The sequence below is a fragment of the Rhinichthys klamathensis genome, unplaced genomic scaffold (assembly GCF_029890125.1).
Source record: "Rhinichthys klamathensis goyatoka isolate OS25496 unplaced genomic scaffold, OSU_Roscu_1.1 h1tg000176l_1, whole genome shotgun sequence".
NCBI lineage: Eukaryota > Metazoa > Chordata > Actinopteri > Cypriniformes > Leuciscidae > Rhinichthys > Rhinichthys klamathensis.
In genome coordinates this window covers 1,587,129-1,610,092 of record NW_026606705.1, presented here as the reverse complement: position 1 = coordinate 1,610,092, position 22,964 = coordinate 1,587,129, and the positions used below count along the sequence as shown (strand labels likewise).

General features: G+C 39.1%; 1 protein-coding gene across 1 annotated transcript; it reads right to left on the bottom strand.

Annotated features, from left to right (window-relative positions):
• Positions 1-307: 307 nt before the first annotated feature.
• LOC130092575 (NACHT, LRR and PYD domains-containing protein 3-like) lies at positions 308-22,317 on the bottom strand. The gene is made up of 8 exons (XM_056260478.1): positions 22,224-22,317; positions 18,393-18,494; positions 17,812-17,931; positions 13,413-15,179; positions 13,066-13,239; positions 5,016-5,189; positions 2,474-2,647; positions 308-485 (listed from the first exon to the last, which is right to left on the bottom strand). Exons 1-8 carry the CDS (start codon positions 22,274-22,276, stop codon positions 308-310), a joined length of 2,742 nt encoding a protein of 913 aa, XP_056116453.1. The 5' UTR covers positions 22,277-22,317.
• Between the last annotated feature and the right edge of the window lie 647 nt (positions 22,318-22,964).

Genomic DNA, 22,964 nt, shown 5'->3' with positions numbered 1-22,964 from the left:
TGACTGTCCTCTTTCTGTCATTGGCTCAGTTTTATTTATGATAAAGATATTATTAGATAAATATAAACCTTTATCTTCTATTGCAATTAACATTCTCTCAAAAGACAATGATAAAAGTAAAATATTGAATTGTTTTGAAATAAAAAGAAATTTGAAGATACTTGTTACTGTAAACTATTATAAAAAATGAATCAAACTCTTATTAAAACATGTTTATAGTGTGTAATTCACCATTACAAGGAAAGCAAACTAAGAAGAAACAAAATTAACTTTCAATTAAAATATGAACAGTTTTAGTAATCACTACTCACTCAAGCATCTTTAGTTTATATTGTGGATCCTCCTGCAGATCAGAGAGCAGCTTCACTCCTGACGCTTCTAGTTTATTTCCAGACAGATCCAGTTCTCTCAGGTGTGAGGGGTTTGATCTCAGAGCTGAAGTCAGAGCAGCACAACCTTCATCTGTAACACCACAATTACTCAACCTATAGAGAACAATGACACTCTTCAGTCTCTCAGTTCAGGATCTACAGCTCAGATAAGCAGGAACTTCACAATCAGCAGTGGTGGAGCAAGTACTGAATCTCAGTACTTAAGTAAAAGTACAAATAACCAGAGACATATTTACTTTAGTAAAAGTAGAAGTACCACAATGACAACCCTACTTAAGTAAAAAGTACCTGATTTCAAATGTACTTTAAGTATTAAAAGTAAAAGTACTTGCATAACAATTTATTCTATTAATGTCTATATTCTAATGATTAATAAAACAGTTAATTCTAACTCATTCAACCTAATACTTATATATAACATATAATAATGATGTTCAATATGATGGAAAAGCAGTTATATTTTAAGTTTTTGTCACCATTTCTGAACAAGCTTGCAATTAGGCAATATACACATCAAGCTTACTATATACCATTACTATATACGGTATATATATATATATATATATATATATATATATATAAATATATAAACACACATATTATGTTAAAACGCCGTATATGACGGCGTTTGGCTGTAAACACGATTCATTTATGGCATAATTCTGAACCTCTTGGCTTGCCATACTAATCCTAACCAAACGTATAATACGCACCCCACATCACTACTAAACCTACCAATGCGTTTCCTATACATGTAAAAACAAATTACATTTGTTAAAAATTGCGTATAAATTGCACGATAAACACACTGCGTGCTATAGAGACGCATTTACTGTGACCGGGTTGATATATCTAAGGCAACCAAACTTCACTGGAGAGACAGAAACGTGCGATGAACGGACGGTCAGGATGACGTTTTGGCAGGGAAAAACTGATCAGAAAATTTAACGAAAATGTAACAGAACGTTGTAGAAATGTAGTGGAGTAGAAAGTATAATAATTGCTGCAAAATGTAACGAAGTAAAAGTAAAAAGTATGAACTATTGATTCTACTTAAGTAAATTTTTCACGTATCTGTACTTTACTTAAGTAAAGTAACGAAGTATTTGTACTTCGTTACATTCCACCACTGACAATCAGACACTTAATCCATGGCACCATTAACAGGTCCAGTCTAAGGTTCAGACCCGCTTCTACAAACTGCTTGAGCGGGGTAGTTTCCATATCATAAAAATTGCAAGAATAATAATTTTTTATGCAAGTGTAGTGGGGTTTTTGATATGTGTAAAATAAAAATCAGTAAATGAGTGGCCAACGAGCTATCGCCCCGCTACAGTATATAAGCATGTTTTTTATGGCTCTTGGGGTGCGTCATGGTTCAAAGCCCGACCCTTCTTTTCGTGGCTTGGTACTATGGAGGTATGTGTTTTTAGCTGTGTAGCTTACTGTTTGATCTCAGTGTTATTTAGTGACATAATGCAATTTTACCTGTTTAGTGTGATATTACCAAGGCTGGCGATGTGTGATGCGCTGTTGGGTCTCGGTGTGTGTGCCTTCAGGGCCTCCATCTGTGTGGCACCACATTGTAACATAGCCCAGTCGGAGCTATTGCTGTTATATAGTCACTAAAGAAGCTACTCTATGATCTCTGTATGTGCTGTTGTAGGTATTACGTCATCGGATCACGGCAGGTATATTGTTTGTGCGCTAAATAACCTTGTATGCCTTTTAAATTGAGATTTTAATAGATGTTTGTTGTAATTTAAGGTCCTCTGCATGCGTTAGAGCAGGTAGAGTTAGAAAAGTCTCCTTAACACAGCTCTCATTTGTGTTTGCTTTTAAGTTGGTCCCTCACATGCATTCTCTTTTCGATCACCGTTATGTTTAGTTGTGCTAATGCCTGTCTGCCTAGTCTTGGATTACTTGTTATTAAACTACGTTTGAACTATATTTATCTGTCTTCGTCTTCCTGCCTGCATATGCCTGTGATACATTAGTAATTTCACAGTAGATTTTTTTATGGCTATCATTATTTACCATTAAAATAGAAGACTATGTTGGGACATTTTATACAGTCTTACCCGAGTATCTCCAGTTTACAGTGAGGATCCTTCAGTAGATCAGAAAGCTGCTTGACTCCAGAATCTCCTACTTTATTCACAGACAGATCCAGTTTTCTCAGGTGTGAGGGGTTTGATCTCAGAGCTGAAGCCAGATCAGCACAACCTTCATCTGTGACACCACCATACCTCAACCTGTAGAGAACAATGACACTCTTCAGTCTCTCAGTTCAGGATCTATAGCTCAGATAAGCAGAAACTTCACAATTAGACACTTAATCCACGACACCATGACAGGTCCAGTCTAAGGTTCAGACCCGCTTCAACAAACTGCTTGAGCGAGTTAGTTTCCATATCATAAAAATGGCAAGAGTAGTCGATAACACTTTATTTAACAGTGTCCTTGTAACATATGTTACATGTATCTATCATAGTAATAACAGCAAATTATGCATAATTACATGCAACAAACCCTCTACCGAATCCTAATCCTACCCTAACCCTATAGTAAGTACATGTAGTGCTTAATGTTACTTAGTACTTAAACATATAATTACACTGTAACAATAACACTTTAAAATAGAGTGCAACTAAATATTCAGTTTTATGCAAGTACCCAAAAATCATCAACATATCTGTATATATACACAGTTGTCACATCTTTACATCATTAATATTGTAAAATGATGTCAGACACATTGGAAATAATCTAATTAAAATAAAAGCATCAGTCCCATTATGTCCCATTATGGTCAGTCTAGTTTTCATTATCATGGACATTTAGTTTGTCTTCATGTTCATCATGTGTTCCTGTGTTCAGTTCCCTTTCGAGGGAATTCATGATTCGTCAATGACGCTTTGGGAACGCCCCTGCGTGCCCCTGCATCTGAAGCACATGTGTCAACTAGTCCAATGGCTAGAGTGAACGTCACGAGCGGGTATTGTCATGACCAGGAATTACTTCAGGATTACTTCTGTGCCTCAGTAATCGCTCTGTGAAACGGCCTTTCACAAAATCATACAGCTCAATTAGATATATATAATGACGTCCAAACAATCGTACAAGTTGTATGCTTCTCCTTGCTCTCGTTATATCACGGGTGGGGATTCACACAAACTTTGTGTGTTATGTTTGGAAGCGGAGCATGCTCTGTCAGCCTTCGAGGGGGCTGATAGTGAGCATTGTGAGAGGCTGCCGCTTTGCAAGCTCCGCTCTCGCTTGTCACTCTTCGAGGAGAGTGTTCAAGTGAGCGTTCCCTGCGGCTCGGGCCCCGCTGCTGACGAGGCAGCACAGAAGCTCTTGACGTGGGGATCGCAAATGGATCTTACGGCGGGGTTTGAGACGGGCCCCGTCCTTTCTCAGCCTTTACCCGTGAGATCCAGTGTTCTCTCCCCGGAGTCGGAAGCCCGCCCTACGGTTCCTTCCGCTCCGGAAGAGGCACCTGTGCTTCAGCTGTCTAGTTCTGAGGAACTAGATGTGCTGAGCATCGAAATGAGGGAAGAAGAAACGCCAGCTTCTTCCCCAGCGTATGAGGAGCTGGTGGAGGTATTGTCTTGTGCTGTGTCTAAATCAAATATTGAATTGCCAGTCGAGAAACAAGGCGCTCGTCCCAGAAGTCTATTAGACGAGCGCTTTCTGTCATCAAGTGCAGTACCTCCACCAAGGGGACTTCCTTTTTTCCAAGACCTGCATAAAGAACTAACAAAGTCGTGGAATAAACCATATATATCCATAGATTTTAGCCCTTAAGTCCACGTATACTCTGATATAAGGGGGCTAAAAGAATATGGTTATGGGACGATGCCGAAAGTAGAGCAGCCGCTCGCCAGTTATTTGTCACCAGCATCAGCATTGACGCTGAAGTCCCCAATGCTGCCCACTAAACAATTAAAAACATCTTCTATGTTAGTGGGTAAAGCATATACGGCAGGTCAGGCTGGTGCATGCCTTCACACTATGGCCATATTACAGGCATACCAGGCTGATCTGCTGAGGGACCTGGAGACTAGCGAGGGGGCGGGGCCTGACGTGGTTCGAGAACTAGGTCAGTCCACCGATCAGTCTCTCCGAGCCAGGAGAGAGACCACTTGTGCTATTGGGCGGTCTCTGGCAGCTAATGTGGCATCGGAGAGGCATCTGTGGTTAAATCTATCAGATATAAAGGATAAAGATAAATATTTTCTGCTGGACACCCCTCTATCGCCTTCTGGCCTCTTCGGTGACGCAGTAAACACCATTGTCGAGAGGTTTCAGGAGGCTAAAAAGTAGGCAGAGGCGTTCAAGCGGTATCTCCCTTGCTGTCAACAGGCCCCTGGGGCATGAGCAGCCCCAGCCGTTCAGCTCTTCATACCAAGCGCAACAGAAAGAGAGTGTCCATGGGGTACGGGACACTACCCTCAGCCGAAGCCTTCCAAGCCGCAGACCAATCTGAGGGACGTTCTGTTCGCGAAGAAGGCTTCGGCAAAGAAGAGGTCCTGTCACTCGTGGCGTCAGACTTCTGAGGGCAGCCCCCTCCGGAGTGGAACGTGTTAACCTCATTACACATAGTTTATACAAACTTACCACAGTATCTCCAGTTTACAGTGAGGATCCTGCAGTAGTTCAGAAAGCTGCTTGACTCCAACATCTCCTACTTTATTCCATGACAGATTCAGTTTTCTCAGGTGTGAGGGGTTTGATCTCAGAGCTGAAGTCAGAGCAGCACAACCTTCACCTGTAACACCACAATAACTCAACCTGTAGAGAACAATGACATCATTCAGGATCCATAGGCGGAAATCGCGGGGGGGTCGGGGGGGTCAGGACCCCCCCTATCTGAGGGTTGTCCCCCCTAAAATATCATTAAAATATGTGTGTTGTAAATAAAATAATGATATATTCTTAAAATAATTTTTTAAGAAATAAAATAATACAAATGCAAACGGGGCAACAACAAAAAAACGTTTTAAACATTTTGAGTCCCCCCTCCCTTGCCTCACAGTGCTTTGGTCCACTGCCTACGCCCCTTTTACCTCACCACCGAGCAGTGGCCGACACACACACATTCCGGTGGCGGGATAGATGAACTATGTTTTTGAGTAGTTGTGGAACTCCAGTAAGTCAATGTTATTTTATTCCCTTTAAACATCGGATGAAGTGATTATTTTCTCTTTAATATAGATGATGCTGAGTCATTAATAAATCATGTAAAAAACAAATATATGATTGTGTACTAATGTACTTTTGTCACTGATGTAGTCTGCTATGTTAGCGATTATAACGTTTAACGTTTACCTAGCTTGTTTAATACAGTAACGTTATATCCCCCCACCATACCTGTCAAGTTTTGGATTTGAAAATAAGGGAAATTTTCCGGCGCCCACCACGAGCAGTCCCACCACCCCAACCAAGCTACAGTATCCCTTACATTTTAAGACAGGTGTTATAGCCTAAATGAAAACACACACACACACACACACACATATATATATATATATATGTATGGTAGGCCTATATATATGTATGGTATAGCCTGTATAGGGTATACATTAAGAGCATTATTTAAAGGCTTATTTGCATATTTTCTGTTCATTTAACATTGCTTGTCTTTACATTTACATTTTATTTTCATTCCACACATTATTTTCATTTCATATTGCTTTTCTTTTACAGTTTTTCTTTACATTTGCAGTTTTTCTTATCATTTCACATAACTTTTCTTTACTCTTTTAGTGAGTTATTGAACAAATTTGTTGCAGACTTTGTAATTAACTGTTTTGGAAGGAGTGTATTTGTGGGCTGGACCAGAGTGGTTAATTTTACATGAGAGTAGAGCAAACAGTTCTGTTGTCTAACGTCATCCTATTCTCTGTAACAATCTTTCGTACCATGCTAAACACCCTTTCTCGTGCTGACATACATCATTCCTTCCTCGTGTGAGATGCTAAAGTCGCAGTTACAAAACTTACAAAACGCGTGACTGTCTCCTACCCTGCTCCTCTTCAGAAAAGTAAATACGCTATCCCATTGATCGATCGCGGTATTTAGTACATGAGCGTTTTTTTTTTTTTTGGCTGGAGTGCCTTGCTCTGTCATAGCGTCCATCATCCAACTCTGTTTTTGTTTGTTTTTTGTTTCCCCCGCGTTGTCACTCATCATCTGACCTCACACACTAACCTCGCGACAACTGCCACCTACAGTACCTATGGTTATCCAGTCCCTCCAGAAAAACGCGATTATTCGATCGCTGAATTCAATGCAAAATCAGCCAAAGTCCGCATATTTATGCGGGGGTCGCATTTTTTCAAATACTCCGCAATTTCGCCGCATAAATTGCTGATTTCCGCGCAAAATATGCGGGGCCTGCATGATTTCATAATCCCCACATTTTCGTCGCAAAAAAGTCACATATATCTTAGCAGAAAGTTGGAAAATGTTGCGTTTGCTTCACACAAAACCAGCCGTTTCCCCCTCTTGCCATGGGAACGTTATGAAGTGAAGTAATTACGCGACGTGAACATCATTGAAAAGCTGCACACTTTATTTTTAAATATTTCATTTATTCATTTTTACTGAAGTTGTAGCATATTCCTCTAGTAAAGGTACAGAACTTGTTTGACTCATCAATGTTTTGTAAGTTTGATGTGTTTATTAAGGTCTTGTAACGCGTTGTGTCGGGAAGAAAAATAGGGATAGCTCACAGCTGAAGTTATTGCAGAGGCCAGACAGACTCACGGAGCCGATTGGCATCTCACAACTCGCACTTTATTCCCAAATCGAACTCGTAACTGTCTGTCACACGTTCTACCGTCCACGTCGTTACTTAATAAACAAAAGATAAAAGAAGTAGCATCAAACAGAAATTACCCGCACACATGGGGTGTTCGAGGCGCATGGCACATACAATATAATGCAGACAGTTAGACAGGGAGCGCAGCTCTTAAAGGGGCCACACCTTATTTCCACTCGATACAGTCTGAAATAAAACAAGATGAGAAATTAAATATTTCCAGAACTTTCTGTGATGTAGTATGTTTGCTTATCATAGGAAGTAATAAGAAAGGACTCTTTACATTAAGGTAGTAGCCTAGTGAGAACAGGGTGTTGGGGGAATCACTTTTTTCCCTCTTTTTCATCAAACCGCAGTTTTTGCAAGTTTCCGCAATTTTTGCAAGTTCCCGCAATTTTTGCAAGTTCCCGCAATTTCATCGCAAAAAATTGCATAAATATCCCGCATATTCCATCGCATTTTTAAAGAAAACGGGCCGCGTAATCAAGGATTTTTGCCCGCAAAAATCACAAAAAAACTCCGCGTTTTTCTGGAAGGACTGGTTATTGCGAGGCTAGTGACAGAGCTCAGATTGGGAATGGTTTTTTTTTTTACTCCGCCCGGGGTATTATTATTTTTCAATAACGCAGGTTAAAATACGGGAGATTTACGGGAAAATCCTAATACGGGAGGACGGCGGGAAAGAATGGTAAAATACGGGACTTTCCCGGCCAAAACGGGACACTTGACAGGTATGCCCCCCACACACACCCACCCATAGAGTGTACGCATACACTACGTGATGTAACGTTAGTCTTGTAGATTAGTCCGGGTGCGAATTTAGATTTTAAGGTTTTCACTGTGATTTAGTCGGTTTATATAATTTAATTAGTGTGGTGCCTGAATGCGTTCATTGAATGATAGTTCATGAACTCGTTCATATTTTGGGCGAACGTGAACTGAACGTGCAGTAGCCTATTACTGCCTGATGAACGTTACAGTGAACGCGTTCATTCTGGTGTCTGTGAACGCACGCTCTCTCAGTTTAACTTCGTTCAATAGGGTGCCAGATTTCTATAGAGCCTTCCAGGCGAAAACCCGGCTAAAAATTCTTCAAAACCATAATTTTCTTTTGTAAATAAGTTGTTTACACAAAACAACTTATTTACAAAAAAAATTATGGTTTTGAAGATTTTTTTTTTGGTCAATTTAGTCAGCTTTTTCATTAAACCAGAAAGAAACTTTGAGAAGAAGGATAATGATCTCCATGCTACACTAGCCTAATAATAGTAGTAAGGCTTTCCTCGGTGTACACATATCCTTCCAACTAATTTTGCCTGTATTATTGGTGTCCCCTTCAAAAATTGCTCTTGAGAATTGGTATGTTTATTGTCCCCCCCAACATTTTGATGAAATTTTCGCCCCTGTCAGGATCTACAGCTCAGATAAGCAGAAACAGAAAGAGAGACTTAATCCACAGCACCATTAACAGGTCCAGTCTGATTTAAGCATGATCTTTTATGAAGTATGAGGTATTTATATTTTCTCCTAGCACCGCATCATGACCGCTGACTGTGTATGAAACCTTATACACATTTATAATCGACCCGCTCGACAGTGTACATATGAAACGACAGTTTGGAGAAAGAATCTTATAACCAACAGAATGTAGAAGTGAGACAGAAGTTTGGAGGACTTACACAGGTTTAGTTTCTGTCAAAAATTGTCAAAATTTAAAGATAGTTTTGGAAGGATGCGGATGCATCTATATTGAAGATGACTAATAAAAAAATAGTTTCTAATGTATTTTTTTATTAAAAACAAAAAAACCCAGAAAGGTTTTATACAGATAAATAATAAATATAATAGGATTAAAGATAAAACATATTTAAAGTGCAATTTATAGTACAGTTAATAATTTTACTGGGAAAACACGCTACCATATGCACAAGGACAAATGGGCTCTTTGTAAACCATAATTTTATACCCTCCTAAATCATTAATTTGTACATGCACAGCGTAATTATTTATATTTTATGTTGGAATTCTGAACAGACTGCAGACCTCTTTGCGTGATCACGAAGCGGAATTTATAAGCAAGATAAGTGACAAATGAAAAATAATTTATTACAACCCGGTATTACAACCGGAAAAGTTGAATTCATTTTTTTTTTTTTTTATATAAAATCAAAACTAAAAGACTTTCAAATCACATGAGCCAATATTTGTTTCACAATAGAACATAGGTAACGTAACAAATGTTTAAACTGAGAAATTCTACACTTTTATCCACTAAATGAGCTCATTTCAAATTTGATGCTACAGGTCTCAAAAAAGTTGGCACGGGGCAACAAATGGCTGAAAAAGCAAGAAATTTTGAAAGGATTTAGCTTGGAGAACATCTAGCAACAAATTAAATTAATTTATATCAGGTCTGTAAAATGATTAGCTATAAAAGGGATGTCTTAGAGAGGCAGAGTCTCTCAGAAGTAAAGATGGGCAGAGGCTCTCCAATCTGTGAAAGAGTGCGTAAAAAGATTGTGTAATACTTTAAAGGATAACTACACTTTTTTGGAATTATTTCCAAATCCCATAGAGTTAAACAGTTGAGTTTTACCGTTTTCGAATCCATTCAGCCAACTCCGGGTCTGGCGGTAGCATTATTAGCATAGCTTAGCATAGATCATTGAATCTGATTAGACCGTTAGCATCTCTCTCAAAGAAATGACCAAAGAGTTTAAATATTTTAAACCAAAGAGAAGAGGCAAGTTTTAAATAGGAAAAATATCGAAACTCTTTGGTAATTTTTTTGAGAGAGATGCTAACGGTCTTATCGGATTCAATGATCTATGCTAAGCTATGCTAAAAGTTCTACCGCCAGACCCGGAGATCTGCTAAGTGGATTAAAAAACGGTTAAACGCTGGGGGAGTTGGAAAATTAGCCTATTTCCCAAAAAAGTGGAGTGTTCCTTTAAAAACAATGTTCCTCAATGTCAGATTTCAAAGGCTTTGCAAATCTCATCATCTACAGTCCATAACATCATCAAAAGATTCCGAGAAACTGGAGAAATCTCTGTGCGTAAGGGACAAGGCCGAAGACCTTTATTGGATGCCGTCTTCGGGTCCTCAGAAGACACTGCATCACTCATAGGCATGATAGTGTCAATGACATTACTAAATGGGCCCAGGAATACTTCCAAAGACACCTAACCCCAGCTGCTCCCGACGAGCTGGATGGCGCCTTGCATGGCTGCCGTCGCCCGTCGGTGTGTGAATGAGTGAGTGAATGGGTGAATGTGAGGCAAATTGTAAAGCGCTTTGGTGGCCATTGGGTCTGTGAAAGCACTATATAAATGCAGTCCATTTACCAAAACCACTGCCGGTAAACGCAATCTACCATGCCATCTGCAGATGCCAGCTAAAGCTCTATCATGCAAATAGGAAGCCATATGTGAACATGGTCCAGAAGCGCCGTTGTGTCCTGTGGACCAAGGCTAATTTAAAATGGACTATTTCAAAGTGGAAAAGTGTTCTATGGTCAGAAGAGTCCAAATTTGACATTCTTGTTGAAAATCATGGACGAGCGTTCAGTTCAAAAGCAAGCATCTCTGATGGTATGGGGTGCGTAAGTGATACGGTATGGGCAGCTTGCATGTTTTGGAAGGCACTATGAATCATGAAAGGTATATAAAGGTTTTAGAGCAACATATGCTCCCCTCCAGACGACGTCTATTTCAGGGAAGGCCCTGTGTATTTCAGCAGGACAATGCAAAACCACATACTGCAGCTATTACAACAGCATGGCTTCGCGGTAGAAGAGTCCGGGTGGTGAATTGGCCTGATCTTTCACCTATAGAGAACATTTGGTGCATCATTAAATGAAAAATACGTCAAAGAAGACCACGAACTCTTCAGCAGCTCGAAACCTATATAAGGCAAGAATGGGAACAAATTCCAAGACCAAAACTTCAGACACTCATAACCTCGATGCCCAGACGTCTTCAAACTGTTTTGAAAAAAAGAGATGTTACACCATGGTAAACATGCCCCCGTGCCAACTTTTTTGAGAATCAAATTTGAAATGAGCTCATTTTGTGCATAAAATTGTAAAATTTCCCAATTTAAACATTTGTTATGTTATCTATGTTCTTTTGTGAATAAAATATTGGCTCATGTGATTTGAAAGTCTTTTAGTTTTCATTTTATTCAAATTTAAAAAAGGTCCCAACTTTTCCGGAATTCGGGTTGTGGATGCATGCCGGTCATTACATTGACATTATACTGTCATGCCCCTAAACATGACGCGGAACAAAACTAACTGTGATTGGTTGCGTTACATGTCAGTCGAACGTCCTCTTGGGCGATCCATGGCCAAGAAAAGCTGCGATAGAGTCCAGACCTTCTGCAGTTAATCTGAAGTCTCTACGCGAAACTAAGTTCTGAACAGGATAAGTACATTTTTTCCCAGAGGTGGACAAAATATGCATATTCCCAAAGATTGGCTTTTTAAAAGTTTTTATGATCACTTTTACTCATATGCTATGGAAAAGATGGAGGAGTACAGTTATTGATAATAATAATAATAAATGTTTCTTGAGCATCAAATCATCAAATAAGGAAGATTTCTGAAAGATCATGTGACACTGAAGACTGGAGTGCTGAAAATTCTGCTTTGATCACAGGAATAAATTACAGTTTACTACATTCACAAAGAAAACAGCTGTTTTAAATTGTAATATGTTACGTCCAAAGCCGTAAGGTTTTGTTTGTGGGTGCCCAAGCTGTGCTGTTTTTTTTCTCTCTCTCCCTGTCTCTCTTTGTAGGTGAATGGTTTCCACCTGAGGATGCTGGGAGGGGAAGGACACTATTTAAACTACAACCATCATCAGAGCTGTGTTGGTGGCTTGGTTGTGTGCAGCGGTTTTGAGGTCCTATCTCCAACCCCAGACCTGATGTGTTGTTGGAACAAGTTGAGAGTGTTGTGTATCTCTAACATATTTTGGTGTTCTACTTATTGTAGTAGATTTCTCTCGGTCGTCCCTTTTTGACCACTCTATGGTTGAGATTCACAAAGGTAGAAGTGTTCATTTTCATGATTAAATGTATCGTTTAATTAATCTGTTTTGTCTCTTACTTGCAATTTGCAAGTTAATGATTTCTTTATTTATTTTGGGGTTAGTAGGGAGGTGGGTGCCATTTATTTTGACTTTGACTTTTTCTCCTGTTTATGCTAGCATGGGAGTTAGCTTAGTACAACAACAGTCAAACAACAGTTGTTTGTTAGTAAAACAACAGTCTCGACCAGTCGAACCATGAACGCCGAGCCAAGTGCGCTGGTGAGATGCGAACGAGCCAGAACTTGGCTCGGCGTTCATGATTCGACTGGTCGAGACTGTTTTCCAAAGATAGCTCCTGCCTGTATACGCGAATTGGACTGTCTTTATAAAATATCTTCTTATTAAACTGTCTGTACACTTACAATGTTCTCAATGCTTCAGTTTACAGGTAGGGACCCTGATTATGCTACCTTGTTAGTGTTGGGCTATTTTTACCCTTGTTAGTGGTATTAACTAGCGATTTTTATTTTCATTTCTCTATGCCCCATATACTAGCGTTATAAGCTAAACAGTTTTTAGAGATAAAACTCTTTGTATTCGATAATCATGAAAACAAATCTCAGAGAACGGTTGACTATGTACAAATGTGTAATTAGACCAAAGGTTCATTTTGCGCCGGAGTTGTCCTTTAAACTTCATTTTCAGTTACTTGACGGTAAACTTATTTTGTATATATTATTTTTGTATATCTTTCATTATTCAACACAGGAGAAAAACAGATGACGTTGAGGCTTTTATAAAGTCTTACCACAGTATTTCCAGTTTACAGTGAGGATCCTTCAGTAGATCAGAAAGCTGCTTGACTACAGAATCTCCTACTTTATTCAATGACAGATTCAGTTCTCTCAGGTGTGAGGGGTTTGATCTCAGAGCTGAAGTCAGAGCAGCACAACCTTCATCTGTAACACCACAATCCCTCAACCTGTAGAGAACAATGACACTCTTCAGTCTCTCAGTTCAGGAAACACTGATATAAATGATATGATATATATAAATTTCTCCTTTTACAGTATTGCTTAGCTACGAAAGCACATGCTAAACTCATAAATGTGATCATGTTTTATCAGTGTAATGATTGTTGTCAGTGTGACTTACTGAACTGATCTGGATTCTTTAACCACTGGTAGCAGCTTCTGAAGAACTTCATCTGCTGTATTTTGTGCTCCAATAAAGTGTTTTAGATTAAAAACATCCATCTTCTGCTCTGATGTCAGCAACACATATACCAGAGCTGACCACTGTGAAGAGGAGAGTTTGGTTTTTCCTATTTTTCCAGATTTCAGATAATCTTGGATCTCCTGCTTCAGTGAATCCTCACCCAGTTCATTCAGACAGTGGAACAGATTGATGGATCTCTCTGGAGAGCGATTCTCCCTGATCTTCTGTTTGATGAGCTGAACTGTTTCCTCTTTGTTGTAGGAGCAGCTTCCAGTCTGTGTCAGTAGTTTTCGTAAGAGAGTCTGATTGGACTCCAATGAGAGACCCAGAAGGAAACGCAGGAAGAGGTCTAGATGTCCATTCTTACTCTGTAAAGCCTCATCCACAGCTCTCTGATGCAGACCTGGTAATGGATTAAATGACACCCAAGAAAGGTCTTTCATGATATTTATGCAGTTGTTTGTTAAGGAGCAGTGCACAAAAACAGCTGATAGATGTTCCTGGATACTCAGATGAACAAAGCAGAAGACTTTCCCCTGACACAAGCCCAACTCCTCTCTGAAGATCTGAGTGCACAGTCCTGAGTACACTGATGCTTCTGTCACATCAATGCCACACTCTCTCAGGTCTTCCTCATAGAAGATCAGGTTTCCTTTCACAAGCTGCTGGAAAGCCAGTTTCCCCAGTTTGAGAACCATGTCTTCATCTTTCACTCTCTTCTCATAGTCCTTCTCATGTTTGATGTTGGTCTGAATGATCAGGAAGTGTGTGTACATTTGAGTGAGAGTCTTGGGAATCTCTCCTCTCTCAGTTTCACTCAACATCTCTTCTAGAACAGCGGCTGAGATCCAGCAGAACACTGGGATGTGGCACATGATGTGGAGGCTCCTTGAGGACTTCAGGTGTGTGATGATTGTATTGGCCAGACTCTGATCACTGATTCTCTTCCTGAAGTATTCCTCCTTCTGTGGCTCATTGAAGCCTCGTACCTCTGTCACTCGATGAACACACTCAGAGGGGACGAGATCCGCTGCTGCTGGTCTGGAGGTGATCCAGATGAGAGACGAGGGAAGCAGATTCCCCACAATGAGGTTCATCAGCAGCTCGTCCACTGAGGCTGATTCAGATATATTACACAGTTTCACTTTGCTCTTAAAGTTCAGAGACAGACGAGACTCATCCAGACCATCAAAGATGAACAACACTTTATATTTATCACTGGATATTTCCATTTCTTTAGCTTCCGGGAAAAAGAAATGAAGAAGATCTGAAAGACTGAGTGTTTTGTCCTTCATCAAGTTGATCTCTCTGAAAGGAAGTGGAAATATGAGCTGGACGTCCTGATTCTCTTTCTCTTCAGCCCAGTCCACAATGAACTTCTGCACAGAGACTGTTTTCCCAATGCCAGCGACTCCCTTTGTCAGCACAGTTCTGATGGGTTTGTCTTGTCCAGGTAAAGGTCTAAAGATGTCACTGCATTTGATCGGTGTGTCCTCTGTTGCTGCTCTCCTGGATTGTGTCTCAATCTGTCTCACCTCATGCTCATTATTGATCTCTCCACTTTCACTCTCTGTGATGTAGAGCTCTGTGTAGATCTCATTCAGGAGTGTTGGGTTTCCCTGCTTTGCTGTTCCTTCATACACACACTGAAACTTCTTCAGCAGGTTTGATTTAAATGTGCTTTGGACCAGTTGAGAATCACGACTGAAAAAATAAATTATTAGATTACAACAAATTAGTGTAAAATATCTGGTAACACTTTAGAATACTGTATCTTCATTAATGAATAATTACCCAGGAACTAATGAACAACAGAATATTAACATTCTAGTAACTAATATTAACTAACAAGAAACTGATTAATGAATTAGTAAGTAATAGCACACAGTCGAATGTGGTAGTTCACTATTAGCTAATCAGTAACTACTATTTTTCATACCTCACTGAGGACTACTAAGAACTACTATATACAGGCTCATAATTCATATTTTTAATGCATAATGTAAAATATAAGGTAATGGTAACCCATTGGTAATGAATCAAGTGTTACTTTATATTTCTAAAGGAACTACTGTCAGCATCCTGCCTCCTTTTGTTTGTCTCCGGGCCTCGAGAGGTCCCTGTGTTCCCCTCTGCCGTAGTTCTTCCTCTTGTGTCCAGTATCCAGGTCACCTGTGCCCTGTTTCCCCTAAAGTATTTTAGCTGTGTTTTGCCTCCTTGTTCCTCACTCGGTTTTTGAGTCTTGGCTATGCGTCTCCTGCCGTGTCCTTTCAAGCTATCCCAAGTAAGGTGGTCTTAGTTATTGGATTTTTTTTTCTATCATGTGATTCTTTACAGTATCAATACTGTTAGAAATACCTCTTTCTGAGAATAACTCTTGTTGGATTTGTTTTACTTGCAAAGTACCTTTTTTTTATATATTTTTTTAATAAATCTACTTTGCCTGGAGTATTGACTTGAGTGTTTTGTTTGGGTCCAACATTACCGCCTCTGTGGCGAAGTGATAGATCTCTCAACTCACCACACCTGAGACCTGAGTTTGAGCCTGGCTTGTGACAACTAATAATTTGGATCAGTATTCTAAAGTAAAAAGCTTGATAACTACCTAATATTGACTGAAGTCATTGGAGGTTTTGGATAGACTGACTCAAGTGTTACTACATCCTTCTTAAGGAACTACTAATTATTTGGATCAGTATTCTAAAGTTAAATTAATGGGAACACACTAGTAAAGACTACCAAATCTTACCAAATCCATCAGAAGGAATTACTATTCAAAATCGTACAAAAATATCAAAAGCTTACAATGACTTCAGTCGATATTGGGTAGTTATGTTTTTCACTTTAAAATACTGATCCAAATAATTAGTAGTTCCTTTAGAAGGATGTAGTAACACTTGAGTCATTACTAGTGGGTTACTGTGGCGAGGGGGGCGTGGTTCAGCGAAGTCTGTGGCGCGCGAGAGAGGACGGAGCCGAGCGGTGAGTAAATAGGTCAAGTGCAGATGATGAACACCTGTGTCTGATTGCAGTAATTGGCGTGGTGGAGAGACCGCATAAAAGCCGGCGGAAACGAGAGCGCGCGAGAGAGAGTTGGACAGGGAACTCGCGTGCTACTGCCACACCCGACGCCAGCTAGAAAGCTGCTGTTTGTTTTGTGTTGTTGCTCGTTGTGCTGTGTTACCACTGTGACTCTGTGAAAGCGCTACTGTGCGCCTCCTTTTGTTTTTGTTTATTTTTGTGTTTGAAAATAAATTCAAAACAGTCTCAGTCACGCCGACCCCTGTCTTCTTCCTTCCACCCACACACTGAACCTTATCACAGTTACCGTTACCTTTTATTTTAAATTTTGCATTATTCATGTTAATTATGAACCTGTATATATGGTAGTTCTCTAACAAAAAAATTGATATTGATTAGCTTTTAGTGAACTACCACATTCAACTGAATGCTATTACTTACTAATTCATTAATCAGAGTTTCTTGTTAGTTAATAGTAGTAACTAGAATGTTAATAGTGCATTACTCATTTGTTCCTGTGTAGTTATTCATTAATGAAGGAACAGTATTTTAAAGTGTTACCAAATATCTTTGTCTAGTCAGAAATGTTGTACCTCGGATTAGATGGCATGTGTCTTCCCCTAAATGTTTCTTGAGTGTCCATAGACTGTTCACTATATGGACAACATATATATAGACAAACAAGGACAGAATAGAGACAAACAAGGACAGAATAGAGACAAAATAATTGAGAAAACAGAGACAAGAATTCATATAGAGCCAGATCGAGGGACGCCAATGAGCGCCTCAACGCACCTGTTAACACGTTAATATAACACTTTATTTTAGCACAAGAATATTTTGCAGCTGAATATTAGTATAAAAAATAAATAGTTTTTAAAATGTTATTAGAAAGATGATGATCAGAAACATTTAAGTTGAGTGTTTAAGTTGTAAGGGGGAAATAATAAAATGGTCAGAAATGGCTCTGTCTGTATTTAATGTTTGACACATGTCCCAAATTACACCTATGTTTTTTGCATTATATGCCAAACGGTGACAGTTTAAACTCTGAGGCAACTTTCACGTTTATTTTTCCAAAGTCAGTAATTCAAAAAGTTTTAAAGATATTATTTTAGATTTCAGTTCTTAGCCAAATTTTCTTTCGATATCTTAATTTTTGAGGGCCTATGTGGTTCAATTCAATAAATGTATCTTGTTTTCCTCTATTAAAATAAATGCAAAAAACAAACCTGTCTGAGAGCCAAAAAACACTTTTTCCAAAGTTTGCATGCATGTAACTCGAGAAGATCTATCTATCTATGAAGTGTTGTACCTCAGATCAGTTGATGTGCGTTCTCCATTAAATGCTATTGGCTCTGTGATAGACGCGTCGTCACTCTTCATGGACACACAGCTGGGCTCCGGTGAGACTGATTTCTCCCTCTGGTTTTGACTTCAATAAAATAGAAACAAAAGAATAGAGATAAGAATTCTTAGATGATACTACAGTACATGTAGATAAACCTCACACAGAGAAACAATCCATCCACCTATCTTTTACCACTGGTTTTTAATCTGTTGTTGTGTTTGTGTTTCCCAGTAAGTGGTGTAGTTGTGTTTAGATTGGTTGAGTTTGTCATTATTGTTCTGGTCCAGATGATCAGTGTTGTGTGGGTCAGTAGATGTTAGTGAAACATCAGGACTGAAGCTCTGGGTCAGCGGTGAGAGGAGACCTGATCCTGTGCTCGACTCCTGCTATTGCAGCGCTTTATAATAGTGTGAGTCTCTGAGTTATACATGCTTACACAATATCATCATCCATTTCTGTAGTTTGATATTTGCCAAATGATGCCAAACATGCATTATTTGTGTGGATCTGTGGTCTCTCTGTCTGTCTAAACAAAAATGTTGTACCTCAGATCAGTTGATGTGTGTTTTGGCTCCATCATAGACGCATCACTCTTCATGGACACACAGCTGGACTCCGGTGGGTTTGATCTGTCATCCTCACATTGACTTTAATAGAACAACAGAATAGAAATAATAGAGTAGAGACCAGAATCAATATGGTTGATTTTACATGAAAATAAAATTACCCATGAGAACGTTGTATTTTAACTCTTTCCCCTCCAGCTTTTTTTTTTAAAAGTTACTAGTCACTGCCAGTGTTTTTGACTATTTTCACAAAATGTTCATGGCCCCCAGAATATTTTTTTGAATGAATATCTGAATATGTAATATATGAAAATAAAGAACAGACCCTCTCCCTTTAAAAAATAATAATAATAATATTCTAGCTTCATACATTCTTTTTTTTAATCAGCACCTGAATGTGGGTAAGTTTGATAAAAAAGCAACATTTTGAGCAAAAACCTGATAAAATCATGTTTTAATCAAAGGCTACATCCAGATCAGATTCAGAACGATGATCATAAACACAGATGGAGTGGATCGAGTCCATCAACACCTCAAAGCTTCTCAGTACTGTAGCTCGTCCTGGGTCGACATTTCATTCAGTAACATTAGGCAGTTTTGATTTATATGCCAAATTTGGGTTAAAACAACCCAGCATTGTTTAGAGCACACGTGTTGTGAAACCGATGAAGATGTTTTCTTAATTTGCGGGTGTTTTTCTATTTGCATGTATTTTCTTCAGTTGCAGCGCGTTGATCTCCCTCTGCCATCTTATGATCGCGTTATTTTACATAATTCATTTATTTTTATTTTAAGTTTATTTGAATAGGGACAAGTATGTTACATAAGCTCATGTTCCATACTACAACATTTTAGCCGAGGCTAATTCTCAATGTTAGTCCCTAGTGGACCTTTACATAAAATTACACAATACATAGTTCAAATAAACATAATAATACAATATAACACAATATAAACGCAGCGGACAGTATTTCTGACCTCTGATTAAAGAGTCTTTAAGTTTGTTTTTGAAAAGGAGCCAGTTTGACTCTCCTTTCAGTTCAGTGGGTAAGCAATTCCAGGCTTTAGTGCCTTGTACAGAGAAAGCTGATTGTCCAAATTAAGTTTGGATAAGCATATGATTACATATGAGATCGCTCAGTTTTTCACCTTCGTCGCATGTGCTTTGATCAGGAGATTTAATACTCTTTCAGGAGATGTGTAATGGGCTATATGCACGCATAACTTCCGCGTTTGATGCAAGGATGCTCTTGCGTTTCCGGTTGGGGAGATTTAAAGCGGAGGAAAACGGGATTATAGCAGAGTCTTCAAAATTTACTGTCCTCTCGTCTTTGAAACGAAACTTTAATACGTTTAGATGTAATTTTATATATAGTTATGTTTATTTAATATAATAAACAAAGAAGCATAAACAAAATGAGGGGTGTCTGTTTTGTCTGTTTTTGTGACTAACGTTTCTTTAGTATAGCAATAGAGTATAAAAACCAAAATAAATTCTCTGTATAGCATTGGACTCTGCGATCGGCGGAAGTAATCCAGCATCCTTAGACCTTCACCGGAAATACCGCCGTGCATAGAGCCCATAGCGCCCCCTACTGTATAACAGTGAAAACACGGAAAGCCGGGAAATTCCGTCAATGGCGGGGAAAGAGTTAAAGGGGACCTTTTATGCAAAATTCACCTTTACACAGTGTTTGAACATAAATGTGTCGGCAGTGTGTGTACACATAGAGGAGGACTTACCATTAGGCAAAGGTAGGCGAATGCTTTGAGACCCCAACAGTCAAGGGCCCCCTAAAAATGCTTTTTATATACAAGATTTGCGTTTAGCATGGATGTGCGAGCGGTTGCCATGATGTTCGTTTCCACGACAACCGTCTGCGTGTAAAATCCCCCTGCGCAGGATTTTTTTTTACAAAGGAGTTCAGCAGAAATCCCGCCGTCAGCTAATTTCATTGGTTAAGGTTACAGCGACGGGTAGGTTTGGATCATGTTCGGATTCATCAATCGGATTGATTTAATTCCGATTGAACCAAAAGGTGTCAATGTAAACGTAGCAACTGTTTGACATGACCAATGAAATCTTTCAAATCGACTGCGACTGCTTTAAAATTTTCGCCGAACTGTTTTTTTTTGGGAGGGGGGGGGGGGTTATGTAGCAAATGAAAATATCGTGCATCTGTAGGTAAATCTAAATACTGAGCAACAGTGCATGTTCTATTTTTATTGTTTTAAATGGCGCTCACAAGTTTCTGTGAAGGACCCAAGTAGAACGCGCGCAATTACTTTCACACAGGCACATAACTCGGACACCTTATTGAACGTGATACACATACTGAAGGCCGTACTTCATTTTTGGTTGAAATAATAATTTGTGTGTAAATTGGTCATTTCATTTTCATTTTCATTTAAACTTGTAGTTTCAATATAAATAAAAAAATTATATTAAAGTTTAGAATTACAGCCTAGCGTTATTGTGTTGACAGTTGCGCAGTGAAACTTACCCCAAAGCCCACGGATGCTGATGGACTCTGCCCTATTAGCATAGACCCCGCCCTCAGTGACATGAACACTGTCCGCCATTTTCTACATGCTGGAGCAGCTGTAGTGAATGATAAGAAAAATGTCCCAGTTCCCTACTAAGAAAGCCAGGTGTGTTGTTGTTGGATATAAGAGTGAGCATCAGACTCTTCATGCAGAAACTGAGCCACTGAAGACGCAGTGGATTCATTTAGTTTATGATGGAAATGTGCCCCTCAAGTTACCAAAAATCATTAATGTCTGCGCTAATCATATTACACCAGACTGCTTTGTGAACCAGGGTTAATACAAAGCAGGGGGCCTATGTGGTTCAATTCAATAAATGTATCTTGTTTTCCTCTATTAAAATAAATGCAAAAAACAAACCTGTCTGAGAGCCAAAAAACACTTCTTCCAAAGTTTGCATGCATGTAACTCGAGAAGATCTATCTATCTATGAAGTGTTGTACCTCAGATCAGTTGATGTGCGTTTTCTTTTAAATGCTATTGGCTCTGTGATAGACGCGTCGTCACTGTTCATGAAACAAAAGAATAGAGATAAGAATTCTTAGATGATACTACAGTAAATGTAGATAAACCTCACATAGAGAATCAATCCATCCACCTATCTTTTACCATTGCTTTTAAATGTGTTGTTGTGTTTGTGTTTCCCAGTAAGTGGTGTAGTTGTGTTTAGTTTGGTTGAGTCTGGTTTGGTAGAGTTTGTCAGTATTGTTCTGGTCCAGATTATCAGTGTTTTGTGGGTCAGTAGATGTTAGTGAAACATCAGGACTGAAGCTCTGGGTCAGCTGTGAGAGGAGACCTGATCCTGTGCTCGACTCCTGCTATTGCAGCACTTTGTAATAGTGTGAGTCTCTGAGTTATACATGTGGGACTGTGTGTGTTTGTGTGTTTGAATCACACTGAGAGCAGGTGGATGGTCACTCAAGATTGCACTTTACTGGGCCTGTCACAGACAAAACTGGGACAAACACGACCAAAAGCTGGTTAGTTTAGAACACATTAACGTTGTTCAGAAGTCAGCAGCGAGAGATGTGAGACTCTGGGGACGTAGATCCACCCGCAATATCACACACGCAAATGAGTGACGCAACAGCCAATGTCGAGTTTTCCCAATTAATGCATGAATTTACTCCGTTACACAAGCTTACACAATATCATCACCCATTTCTGTATTTTGATAATAAGTGGAAATTTGCTAAATTATGCCATATTCATTATGTGTGTGTGTCTGTGGTCTCTCTGTCTGTCTAAACAAAAATGTTGTACCTCAGATCAGTTGATGTGTGTTTTGGCTCCATCATAGACGCGTCACTCTTCATGGACACACAGCTGGACTCCGGTGGGTTTGATCTGTCACCCACACATTGACTTTAATAGAACAACAGAATAGAAACAATAAAGTAGAGACCAGAATCAATATGGTTAATTTTACATGAAAAAAACCCACATGAGAACGTTGTCTTTTAACTCTTTCTCCTCCAGCTTTTTTTTCAGTCACCACCAGTCACCGCCAGCGTTTTTGACCATTTTCACAAAATTTTCATGCCCTCCAGAATATTTTTGTATGAATATCTGAACATGCAATTGGCTGTATCAAAAGAAAGAACAGACCCTTTCCCTTTAAACAAAAAATAATAATAATAATCTGTTTTATTCCGGGAAAATTCCGTCATGCACGGCTCGAGCACCTCCCTCGTCTACCGTACTTATAATTTTTTAGTAATACGATACAAAATATGTAAACTACACGTCATTTGTAAGTTACCTTATTTTTTAGTTATGGCTTGTAGAAAGTTGTGATGATTCACCAATCTGTACTGATAATTACAGTTTTTCTCAGTCGCTTTGGTGCATTTCTCACATCACTTTTTACATTTGCACAACAGTTAATGCAGTTCTCAAAACAATTAGTTCAAACTGCAAAACCTAGTTGATAACCAGCAAAAGCGTGACACTTGCTCAAAATGGATAGTTCATTCCTCAAAAGCAAGTTTTAAGATAAGATAA